The 12,682-nt window shown below is 39.9% G+C and overlaps 1 protein-coding gene across 1 annotated transcript; it reads left to right on the top strand.

The window, feature by feature from the left end:
* The first annotated feature begins 6,874 nt into the window (after positions 1 to 6,874).
* On the top strand, positions 6,875 to 8,116 carry LOC115730148. Its single transcript, XM_048277321.1, has 2 exons — positions 6,875 to 7,270; positions 7,391 to 8,116. The coding sequence occupies exons 1-2, from the start codon at positions 6,875 to 6,877 to the stop codon at positions 8,114 to 8,116; spliced, it is 1,122 nt and encodes a 373-aa protein (XP_048133278.1).
* The last annotated feature ends 4,566 nt before the right edge of the window (positions 8,117 to 12,682 follow it).

The following is a 12,682-nucleotide window of genomic DNA, read 5'->3' as shown; positions in this document are numbered from 1 at the left end:
GAATGGTTCTCTTTGCGTTCACGGCATGCCGGCATTTGTCAATCTGACACGCACCGTCTCATTCTATAGGGAAAAATTGTCCAAAAAAAAAAAGTCCTAAACCTATTATATTTTTACCAATTCAGTCCTAAATTTTTTAATTTTATCAATTCATTGCTAAGCCTTTTGCGTTTGTGCCAATTAAGTTATAAATCTTTAGCATTTGTTCCAATTCAGTCCATTCGATCACCTTTAACTGCCCGACACTGACGTGGATCGGATCGGCATTGAAGAGCAATTTTAAAATATTTTAATAATTTTCAAATTCTATTTTTTTCCCTTTTCTTTTATTTTCTGTTCATCTTGTTCCTCGACGGGCGGCCACTGTTCATCTTCTTGACTAAGGATGAGCCTCTCCCAAGTCTCCCCAAGAGTCATGGCTTCTCGTGCTTCTTCCTTCGCCTTCCTTGTCGTGATTCTTGAGATCACAAGCAGCGGAGTGAGCGAAGCTGCTCGACCTCGTCGACTTCTACAAGTGCCTACTAGAATTGCTTGGCCGTCAACTTCAAGGATTTGATCCTCATCTAGCGATTATCACAGCCAGAGAATTTCCTCTTACTTTGGTCACTTTTGAAGGACTTCTTCTGGATCCGATCCAACCCGGCTGCCTTCGTTGTCCAGGAAGAAGATGAACAGTGGTCACCCATCCAGGAAGAAGATGTACAGAAAATAAAAAAAGGAAAAAAATAAAGAATATGAAAATTTTGAAAATATTATTAAAAATATCCCTGTCGGCGTTGGTCGGGTCCACATCGGTGTCGGTCGGTCAAAGTTGACTGGATGGATTGAATTGGCACAAATGTAAAAGTTTTAAGACTGAATTGACACAAAAAAAAATAAGATCGAATTTGAACAAAAGAAAAAGATTTAGGACCGAATTGATAAAAGTGCAATAGATTAATGACTTTTTTTTACAAATTTCCCCATTCTTTAGTGTGACACTTATTTTTGTGTGGTGCATTCGCATATTCATTTTGACGCCAGGAATTTTTTGGAACTTTTTATCTTTTTTGGAGGAGGAATTTTTCATATTCCGATTGTCTTAGGTGGAGATATCTGTCAAGCCCCGACCCCTCGATCCTCCTACTCTGATACTAACTTAATGAGGGGCCGTCCCGAATCTTTTACTACTTGCATTTTGATTTAATATTATAGCATATACTACAAAGGTGTATGCGGAAGACTGAAATAAAAATAATACAAGTGCATGTAAAATAAAACATACGGCAGGCACAACGCCTAAAGGGTACAACTTTATTCATAGGGTTTGTTAGAAACATACGATCAACAAACCCCGGACTCGGAAAAGATTAGGTTTAATACAAATACATATACCTTTTTTAAGGTTCTTTACAAAAATTCAAAAACACATGGAATGAACATGGTGCAATTTAGTACCGTCTTTAGTAATTTATATAAAATTCCTTTTGATTAATCTCGAATTGATGTATACATGGTAATGCAAGATTAGGACAAGAAAATGGCGTTTCCAATGAGTCACGAGTCATGAACGTGTCATCGAAGCTTGGCGCGGAAAACAACAACTCAAACAGGAGGAGCCGCGTTTTGTGGTTTTCCGTTGGCTGATCATTTCGAACAACCCAAACACGCGAAGTCCAAAAAACTTATTCGCGAAAAAAATTCTTACACTCAGACAAATGTACTCTAAAAATCGGCACATTCTGTGGGCTTTTCTTATGGGGTAAAAAAGAGGAAATCCTGTTGGCACGCCCCAAGGTTTAGAAGATAACCTTGAAACCTGATAGAATTCGACGGACAACCACAGCGAAATAGAGCATAAAAGGGAGAAAGAGAAATCGAGAAATAGGATTTATCCTGAATCACCCTTAAACTAGGGCTACATGTAGCAGATGATTCCGTTTTTCTTTTCTTGTCGATGGAGTATATGAACTATGGACCACACCCCAACAAAATAGATACTCAGCTCGAAATTTCGCGTCCTCGCAAATCGTAGTAAAAAAAGGTGCGAAAGCATCTCACTTGCATGGCGAGCGACGTATCACGATAAAGAGCAAAGTACCCATGTTCAGCAAGGCGATCAATACCCAAATAAAACTCGACAGGCGCTCTTATAAAAGCCCACAAGTGGTGCTTTCGTCTGAATTTTATAATTTTTTTTCTTCCAGCAGTCGTCTACGCCCTTGCTGCCACCGTTTTGGGTTTTTTCTGCGCAAGCAGTAGGCTTCACACAGCGATACATCCGTAATCGAAGATCTCCAATCGAGATGGGAGACGACATCCTCTCGTGAACACGGAAACCGGATGTAGAAAGCTACACTGTAATATTCAAAGAGAAACTTGTCTAGACAAAACAGAAACCATTAAAAAAAAATTAAAAAGTGATATATTGTTAGGTTGGGGACTACCATGTGCTTGTTTGATGATCCTGACAAATGGCATTTGTGCACTTGTATCTTGATGTGTAGGCACCATTGTGCATGTTTACATGAGCTCATTGATAAGTCCATTCCTATTTCGCTTGTCTTAGGTGGAGATGTCCGAAATTCTTTCTATTATTACCAGGGTAGCTTCAAGAAGCCTTGTACCGGTGGATGAAATCTGCCGAGGAACAGAAACAGCGAAGGGGACTTGTATTGCTGGCAGTATTATTGAAACTCTTGATAGAATCGATAATCTAGGTATTATATCCACTCATTTCCATGAAATTGTTAGTTTGCCTTTGAATACGAAGAACGAAGAACGGAAGATCTCTATGTTCAACATAAGAAAGAAGCATTTTGTGGGATGGATGACTTGAAAGGAAATAATTTGTCTGCACAAGTGGTGAAAAGTTCTGATAAGGCCCATCCTCAGTTAAGTCGCGTTGCAGCAGACGCCGTCCATCATGAGATTGAATCAACAAAGCAAACGGAAGCCCTGCTGAGAGATGTCAAGAAAGCGGTTACAACGATATTGCAAAAGAAGTTGATGGAGCTCCAAAAGCTGAAGAACCCACTGGAAGTTCTTGAACTTGTGTCCGTGGCTGCTAAGGAACAACCACCTCCATCCGCAGTAGGTGCTTCTGTTGTCTACGTCATGTTTAGACCTGACAACAGAACATATGTGGGAGTGGTACTTTGCTTCCAGCACTAAGCTAATATATGACTAAAAAGCTGGATTCATCTAACATTAGTCAGAGAGGTACTTTTAGGAATGTTCCGAATTTGTCCATATATAATAGGATTTTACTAGTATAACTGTTCTTTTGTGATTACGAAAATAACAGCATTTTGTGAGCCACAAATTTTTGAAGGAATGGACCCCATAATATTTTAATTTTATTATTTATTTTTTAGACTCATAATATGCTGTCAATTTCACAGAAGAAAAGAAACTACAACATAAGCATATTCCTATAAAATATTGCCTTCAGCGACCAAAAAGGGCATAATGGTGAGTGGGCCTAGGAGTCGAGTCACCTTTTTATCTAAGAAAATTTTCTTTCCGATGAATAATGAAATTTTCTTTCCCTCCGCTATAAAGTATACCGTGTTTGCCTAGTCGGCTATGGTTAATTCTCATTTCTCAATATATTGGCTTTTCTGCAATGAGTACAGTAGGGATGGCCATGTTATGATGTTTCTCTTACCCACCTCACCGGTTCACGATTTTAGCCTCAGAATTTTCTCTACTCGTTTTGCCAATCTTAGATCAATGACATGTGTGCTTTTTGCCCAGATGGATGATCTTGAGGGCAGGATACAGGCACATCGGTCCAAGGATGGAACGCGGAATGCGTCTTTTCCTAGTTCTACAGGCGACGCCAACCCTCACAAGGGAGATGGCTAACAGCAGTGAAGCCAGCCGTTGCCTAGGCAATGTTGGCCTCGCCGGTCATGGTTGTGCCAGCTACTGGAGGAAACATGGAGATAAAGACAGAAAAAAAGAAAGAAAGAAAAAAAAAAATTGAAAATGATTAAATATAACTTTAAAAAACTATCCATGTCAGCGCCAATCGTGCCATGTAAACCGTCTAGCGTCCACGTCAGCAAAATTCGGCTAAAATTAACCGAAAGGATTGAACTAGCTCTACGTCAAAAGGTTTAAGACTAAATTGGCAAAATTAAAAGATAGATGACTAAATTGACACCAATGCAATAGGTTTAGGATTTATCTCATACTTTTCCCGTTGAGGCTCCACTACCGTTTGAGAAGAGGGACTAGAGCTCTCTCCATTCACTATCATTATAGTTTGGAATTCTGGTTAACCGTCTGCTTTCTTGGAGCATATCTCATGCTTGTGTTAGCACATGAATTTTATTTTATTTTATTTTACTCCGCTTCTTTTCAACAGGACATTATTATAGATATAAGTTAGTTATCAACATTTATGTGGTTATTTTCAGATTGCCGACTGTTTTAGTAATATACAAATAATTATCTATGTAGCTCACTAACTTATAGAATTAACAATTCTTATACGAAATTACCAACTTCCGTTTGAGTCCACTTATCTTTGCTTCTTGATTGTTGCAAAAGTTCTAACTGCTTCTATCGTTTTTTGCCAACTTCTTTTTTTTTTTTTTGGGAGTTTACAGCAGGACAATCTCTTATAAGAAATTATCAACTTTTTTCAAGATCACTAAAAAGACCCGACATCCTTGATCAGAACTCCGACGTCCTAGGGTGTCATCCGACACTAACGAGCTCTGTTTAAGGATGTCGGGTCGTTTCAATTACTACCTATTTGTGGAGCACAAGTTACTAACTTTTATATAAAATTACAAACTTTATTTAAGTTAATTAGCAACATTAATTTGTTTTTTTTTAAATTACTAGCTATTCTAACAATCTACCAAAATTTGAAGCTAGCAACTCGCATTTGGTAAGTTTAACACGCCAGTACTTGAACCAATTAAAACTCGATAAATTATTGAAGCCGTTGGTAATGAGACAAATCAAACAAAGGCTTGTTAGTGAGTCAAATTAAAATGGGTGACTCTTTATAAGAATTAGTAACTTTAATTAATAAGATTGCAGTCGATACATTTTCTGAATAATTGTTAATACGAAAAAAAACAATAATGTTAGTATTTTTGTAAAAGTGTTGGTAAGTTAAAAACACAAAAACAAACAAACAAACAAACCCACGACAAGCCAAGAAGTTTTGTGACCAGCTCTTCCAAAAGTTCACTAGCACGAAAAATAGTAGCAATTTTACAAATTAGAGTTGAAGAAAATTTCCTCCCAGCCGGTGTTGAAGAAAACTTCCTTTAACCAGCCTTTTGATGGACGGACTACGAAAATGTATAAAACACTCATCGATATTTGCATGCGGTGATGTCTTAAACTCGTAAATCCACCAAATAGAGTGGTTGGAAGAAAATATTGTCCACTAGCAAGATGCACGGGTTGCAACAGTCTACGACTGTTTTTACTATGTCTCCATAAGTATTGATATCGACGTGAATTTTAACAAGAAAAACAATATGTAAAAGTTATAACAAAATAAAATTCGTACATCAATTCTTCACGTGAGTTTAAGTGGAGTTTTATTTAAAGTGGATTTGTGGCGTGCATGATAATCATTCTATTTCTAAAATCAATTTTTGGCTAGAAATAGATTTTCTATTTCTAGTTTCCGGGTGAGTTTTTTAAGCAAAAAAATGTGTTTGATAATGACATAAAACTTCTATTCCTTGAACAAAAGTTCATTTGATAACAATTGAAAATTCCTACTTCTGAAATATTATTAATACAAGATCTTCTATGAAAAATTTCTACTTTTATTTTTAATTTTTTTAAATTTCTTTGAAAGCTAATTTTATTATTAGAAAATATTATTTACTATTTAAATATAAAATTTATTATTTACTTTTTGCTTCGGCGCTTGTGGTGGTGGTGGGCGGCGGGCGGTGGGGGCGATTGCGAGGTCGGCGGTGGGTGATGGCGGTCGGCCACAAGAAGTTGGCGATGGCGGTTGGCGGGGGCCTGTGATGGGCGGCGGAGGGTAGTGGTGCCCAATGGTGTTGGCAATGGGGGTGGTTGCGGTGTCGGCGACCAATGGGGCACGACAGTGGGTGGCGGTGGCCAATGGTGTTGGCAATGGAGGTGGTTGCGGTGGCGGCCGGCATTGGTTGCTTTGATAGTCGACAACGGCCGGCGGTGGGAAGGGGTGGCCGATAAAGGTTGGCGCGGGTGGCAATTGGTGGCGGTAGGAGGCGACCGACAAAGAAAGGGCGATAAAGAGAGTGCGATGAGGACTCGAGAAAAAACGAAGGAATTTGATAGGTTATTTCTCATATTTGTTTCTGGAATAGACAAGCTAAAATTCTCATTTCTCTTTTAAATCTATTTCTAGATAAAAAATTTGTTCCATAAATGGAAAAATAAAATTGCGTTGCCAAACGAATTTCTGTTACAAACATGTTCTAGAAACATTAAAAAGGAAAAAGGGGGGGTGGTTTTTTTTATAAAGGAGAAAAAAACTAATGAAAATTTTTTGGAATGGATTTTTTTAAATTAGTTTTGTTTTTTTTTTTTGGGGGGGTGGGGGTTTTGGGGTGCGTTTTTGTTTAGGGTAAGGGAAAATTTTTTAATTTTTTTGGGGTTTGTAGGGAAAAAAAGATCTCTATTTATTTATTAATTGGGGGGAGTCGCTAAAAATGACTGGTGGAAGGCTACCAAAGGAAGAGTTTTCCTAGAAGGTACAATGGCGAATTGGATGGCCTTCTCCAAGGTGTACGATGGGAAATACTTCTCGGAGACTGCACAAGAATAAAAACTAGTCGAATTCCAGCAACTTTGCCAGAACCACTTGACGATCGATCAATATGAAGTCGAGTTCTCAAGGTTGTCAAAGTATGCTTCAAGGATGGTAAAGAACCCTCTAGATAGGGCAAGGACATTCCGGGATGGACCGAGGCGGGAACTCCGCGGTCGGTTGATATTGTTAAATTTGAGGAATTACGATGAACTATATGAACGAGGCCAGATGGTCAAAAGAGACATGAAAGAAAGTGTAGCTGCTTCTGGATCGCGGTTTGCTCCTGTTAGGTACAATCGCAATTTTGGCAAGAGGCCTATGGTGAAAAACAGTTGTTCGTCCCTCCGAGTTAAGAAGAATATTGGAAAGCTTGCTTACCGGAGTAACTGGAATTGTCGCCTCTGTGGATGGAAGTACAGAAATGGACCATGTCCAAGCCGGACAAGAGCATGCTTCAAATGTGGCCAGCTTGGCCATCGTGCGAAACAGTGTGGACAACAAACGGTAGGACCTTAATATCAACCGCTGCGACCCCAACCAGGTCAGTAAAGTGGAGCCGCCCAGCAGGCTAACATGAATAGGCCGCTAGCTCGAGGATGAGTATATGTTGTAGCGTGTAAGGAGGATGAGAATGCTCCTGGCGTGGTTACGAGTATGGTTACATTAAACGATCATGCTACCTACGCTTTGTTTGATCCTGGAGCATCGCATTCTTTCGTATCCGCTCAGCATGCTGATTTGGCTGAATTGGAATTGAAACTGTTGGATGTGATATTGCATGTTACCACTCCTCTAAAGGATAAAGTGTTGGTTTCGTTAGGATGCTTGAATTGTAAGATAGTGATTGGTGGTAGTGAAGAACAGATAGACTTGGCTATTTTAACTATGTATGACTTTGATGTTATAATTGGGATAAACTGGTTGGGTAGACAAAGGGCTGCCTTGGATTGTAGTAACAGGGTGATCCAACTCTACTCGATTGATCACCCTATATTTGAATTTGTAGGAAGTCGAGGAGGAACCTCGATCCCTTTGATGTCGTCACTTGAGTTGACTAAGTTGTTAGACGAAGGATGCCAAGTGTATCCGGATGCCGTAGTTGACTCGATGATTGAGGAATCGAGGCTAGAGGATATAGCCGTGGTGCTCGATTTTCCTAACATTTTTCCCCAAGAATTACTGGGATTGCGGACTGAGAGGGAAATAGAGTTCATGATCGAATTAGCCCCAGGAACGGAGCCGACCTCGAAGGCATCATACGGGATGTCTTTGTCGGAGTTAAAGGAGTTAAAAGTTCGGATGCAAGAGCTACGTGATAAAGGATTCATTCGCCCAAGTGCATCGTCGTAGGGAGCGCTAGTACTGTTCGTCAAGAAAAAAGATGGGTCATTGCGTTTGTGCATTGACTATAGACAGTTGAACCAAGTGATCGTCAAGAGCAAGTATCAGTTGCCAAGGATAGATGACTTGTTCGATCAACTGTAAGGGGCGTTCGTGTTCTCCAAGATAGACATCGGGACGGGTTACCATCGCTTGAGAATTAAGAAGGAAGATATACCAAAGACGGCCTTTAGGATGAGGTATAGGCATTATGAATTTACCGTGTGTTGACGCCTAAATTTTGACTAATCTATTTTTTGCATAAAAATTAGAACTAATTTTAGTTCTAAATAAAAATCATCTCACATATTTATTTTTAGCGTACATTGCATTGGCATATAATTGGGCAAACAGAACACTTAATTTAGCATGTGTCTAGACTAGGCACGGGATGAAAAAATACACCGAGAAGATTTGAAACTTCGGGGGACTGTATTGCAAATACTTAAAACTTGGGGGGATTGCAAATACTTGAAACTTCAGGGACTGCATTGCAAATACCAAAAGAAGATGGAGAAAGGAAGATGGTGAAGAGAAGATAATGAAAGGAAGATGGTGAAGAGAAGATAAAGAAGAGAAGATAATGAAAGGAAGATGGTGAAGGGAAGATGAAGAAGAGAAGATGAATATGAAGAAGGGAAGATGAAAATGGAAGGTGAAGAAATGAAGATGAAGAAGAGAAGATGAAAATGGAAGGTGAAGAAGTGAAGATGAAGAATGAAGGATGGAGAACTTTGCCTATAAAAGAGGAGGAGAATTGAGAGAGTTGAGAGTGGAGGGAGTGGAAAAGAATTGAGAGAGTTTTTGAGAGGAATTTTTAGAGAGGAAAAAGAGAGTTCTTGAAAAAAATCAGAAGAGAAAATTCGAGAGTGAAGAAAAGAGTTTTAGTCGAGCATCATCTTCGACGAGTCCCGACACATATTTCGCCTCTCGCCACCCAACAACGCCATTGCTTGCCATTTTCGACGACAGCCGCGTTCTTCCAGGTTCGAGATCTTGAAGGGAACTATAACGTGTATGTGAGTAAGATTTTGTGTAATAGAAGGTAATCCTTTCCATCTCGATCTACAAAAAATGTAATCGTTTGGTTTGAATATTTGTTTGTTTATTTTAGACATGCCACGTGTTCCAAATTTTAGTATTATTACATGTTAATTTATTTTTATAAATACTCGTGATCGGCTGCGTTTTCTTTCTTTCTAAATCACCCATGGTGTATATCGTACAAAATTCAATATTTTACATCCCCATAAAAAAGAAGAAAACAACCAAAAAAATTGCATCTTTGAATTTCAAGTAAAATCCATCAAAATTGCCAAATCAAATATTTTTCATGAAAATGGTACCGAAAGGGCGTTAGAGTAATCTAGCGTAACCAAATCCCCGAATTCAAAATCTCCGGTTCGCGGAAATAAGATAGTTTTCTCCCGCTATTTTATTTAGGTTTCTAATCAACCTACCGAAAATGATTAGTGGCGACTCCAAATTCAAAACACGTTGCATGTTAATTATTTGAACCTTAAGTTGCGATTTGGTATGGACTTGGGAGAGTCCGAGTTAGGTTAGTTAATTAATTAACCCGATAATCCATTAGCCCGAAACTTAACCTGTTTTTTTTTTTAGGTCGCGACGACTTGGCGACTCCGCTGGGGAGCCGAAGAGGACTTAGGCCAGATAATTTCATGAAAAAGAAATCACTTGATTTGATAAACTTTGGTTGAATTCTCATTCTTAGGTGTTAAATGTTTTTGCAGATTGGGAGTTATAAGGGGGAGGAGTGATCGGCTAACCCTTTGTTTTGCGAGCTTGGTGAATTGAAATTGTGATTTAACTTTTGAATCATTGAAGCGGTGTTTGCCTTTAATTGTTGTGCATGATTTATCGTATTTGCACTACACTGCACATAACCCGTGACCGGACTCGGGTCATACTAATAGTTTTAAGATGGTATTTAGATGGTTCTTTAACCTTGGTGGTAAGGTTTCGCTAAAGGTTATCCCATCTGGATCCCGAAAATTTTTCCAAAAAATGGCTCAAGGGTTGTTCTCATGCACGTGAGGCTACGATGCATGAGAATTGCCCTTGTCGACCGAACCAAGCCGAAATGATTGGACCCGACTAGTCATGACTATTGTACGCGAGGTTGCGACTAGTCATGATGACTGTGCGCGAGGCTGCGACATGTCGTTTCGTTCATCATTTCACTTTGCAAAAGCCTTTTGGATAGATAGAATAAGATTTAAACTCACGATTCATGCGCATGTCTTTGTGATTGGCATTTTCTTCGTATGAGAGGTAATTTCTTATCTCTTGTACCCTGTTATCTCATTTTTATTTTGGGCCGGTCCATGGTTTAGGTTGATTGTTTAGAAGTTTCATTGTCTTATTTCCAATTTCGCACTTTGCTTCCGTAGCTTTTACAATTTCATTAGTTGTCCTCAATTCTGATTTGGCTTATTCCTGTTGTACGATTTTTACTAAATTCTACGATCGAGCTTTGAGTAAGTGCCAAACACGAAAGTTGTAGACCTATGTTTCAACTAATATCTTGCAAAATTTCAGAATTAAATTCATAATTTAAGATGGCCCTTCGTTTTTTCAACAACATGCGGTTATAACGGTTTTCTGAACGTGATTTTTTTGGAAAGACACATTAAACTGATTTGATCCGTGCATTTCTAGTCTGATTGGCCAACATAAAAGTTGTTCATCACCTTCTCAACTACAAGCTCGTAAAATTTGGACATATTTTGATCAACGTACGAATTAATACGAATTTTTTCGTAAAAGCGGACAAACTGAAAATTACATGTTTCAATCCTTTGGTCATAATCACTTTGTTCATTTGAGTCTAGAGGGATGTTATGGGCCGGCTCGCTATTCTTGCTCCCTGTACTCATTTTGGGTTTGTTACTGCGTACGGGTAATTTATCACGGATCCTCCACATATTACTCGATCGATCGCAAAGAGGATGGCCGACATTAACGCCGCCGTTAGTCCCGCCCTAGACGAGAAACTTGGCTCCTTGACCGAGCGCTTTGAAGGGATGATGTCCCGAAAGATGGAAGAAATGTTGGCTGCCTTCATCGCCAAACTTCAATCATCCGCCGCCAGCCCGCCGCTTCCTGCTCTAGTTCCTCCTACGGACAACTTTGGTAAAGCCCCGGAAGCTACTCCCTATCCGACAATGCCGCTAGAGGATGTGACCATCACAGGCGTGATCTCAAGCATACCGCCCGTAGTCCCAATCCCCAAAGCTAGCCCCGTGGCCCCCGGATTGAAAGGTGATACGGCCAAGCTCTTGGCCCAAATGGAACAGAGGATTCGAGAGGTCGAGGGGACTCACAACATACCCCAGATTGACTTGTCTGTCTTTTCAAAGGTCACAGTGCCGGAGAAGTTCAAGATGCCCGACTTCGAGAAGTATGATGGGACTTCCAACCCGGTTCAGCATGTCCGGAGTTGTCACAAATGTCAGATTCATGGTGACAAGATTAATGTTCCTCCGAACGAGTTGCATCGCTTATCCGAACCATGGCCGTTTTCTATGTGGGGCATTGATGTTATCGGCCCTATCAACCCTAAAGCATCCAATGGCCATCGATTCATCTTGGTGGCGATTGACTATTTCTCCAAATGGATCGAAGCCGCATCCTATTTAGCGATCACAGCACGAAATATCGTGAAATTTATCCGCCGGGATATCATTGCTCGATACGGTTCACCCGAAACCATAATCACCGACAATGACTCGAACTTAAACAACAAGCTAATGGACGAATTGTTTAAGGAATTCAAGATCAAGCATCCGAACTCTTCCCCATATCGTCCTCAGATGAATGGAGCAAGAGAAGCCGCCAATAAGAACATCAAGAAAATCTTAGCGAAGACGGCTGAAAGTTATCGCGATTGGCATGAGAGGTTGCCATTTGCACTTATGGCGTATTGGACCTCGATCCGGACATCTACTGGGGCAACCCCGTATTCTCTTGTATATGGAATGGAGGTCAGTTCTACCGATTGAAGTGGAAATTCCTTCCTTACGTATCTTGTCTCAAGCTATGCTGACGGAAGCCGAATGGATCCAGCAGAGGGCGAGCCAATTGAATCGATCGATGAAAAGAGACTTAAGGTTATATGTCATGGCCAATGTTATCGGCGAGAGGTTGCTAATTCATTCAACAAAAAAGTTCGGCCTCGATATTTTCAGATCAATGACCTGGTCTTGAGAAAATTATTGCCAATAATTCCACTCCTAGAAGGGAAATTCGCTCCAAACTATTGTGGTCCATATATAGTAAAGAAGGTGCTCCCTGGTGGTGCTTTGATTCTAGCCGAGATGGATGGTCGTGTCTTTACCAATCCAATCAATTCTGATCTTGTAAAAAAATATTATACTTGATTTACTCTCATGTTGTCATAATCAAGTTATAATATTAAGACAGATTCACGAGTTGTTCACATTCGAGCATTCGTTTGTTTCCTCATTACTAATCTTTGCTGAGAGATTGTTTTAAATGGGGGGTCTCTCTGGC

The sequence above is a fragment of the Rhodamnia argentea genome, chromosome 1 (genome assembly GCF_020921035.1).
Source record: "Rhodamnia argentea isolate NSW1041297 chromosome 1, ASM2092103v1, whole genome shotgun sequence".
NCBI classification, from domain to species: Eukaryota; Viridiplantae; Streptophyta; class Magnoliopsida; order Myrtales; family Myrtaceae; genus Rhodamnia; species Rhodamnia argentea.
This window is presented reverse-complemented; position numbering and strand designations above follow the sequence as displayed.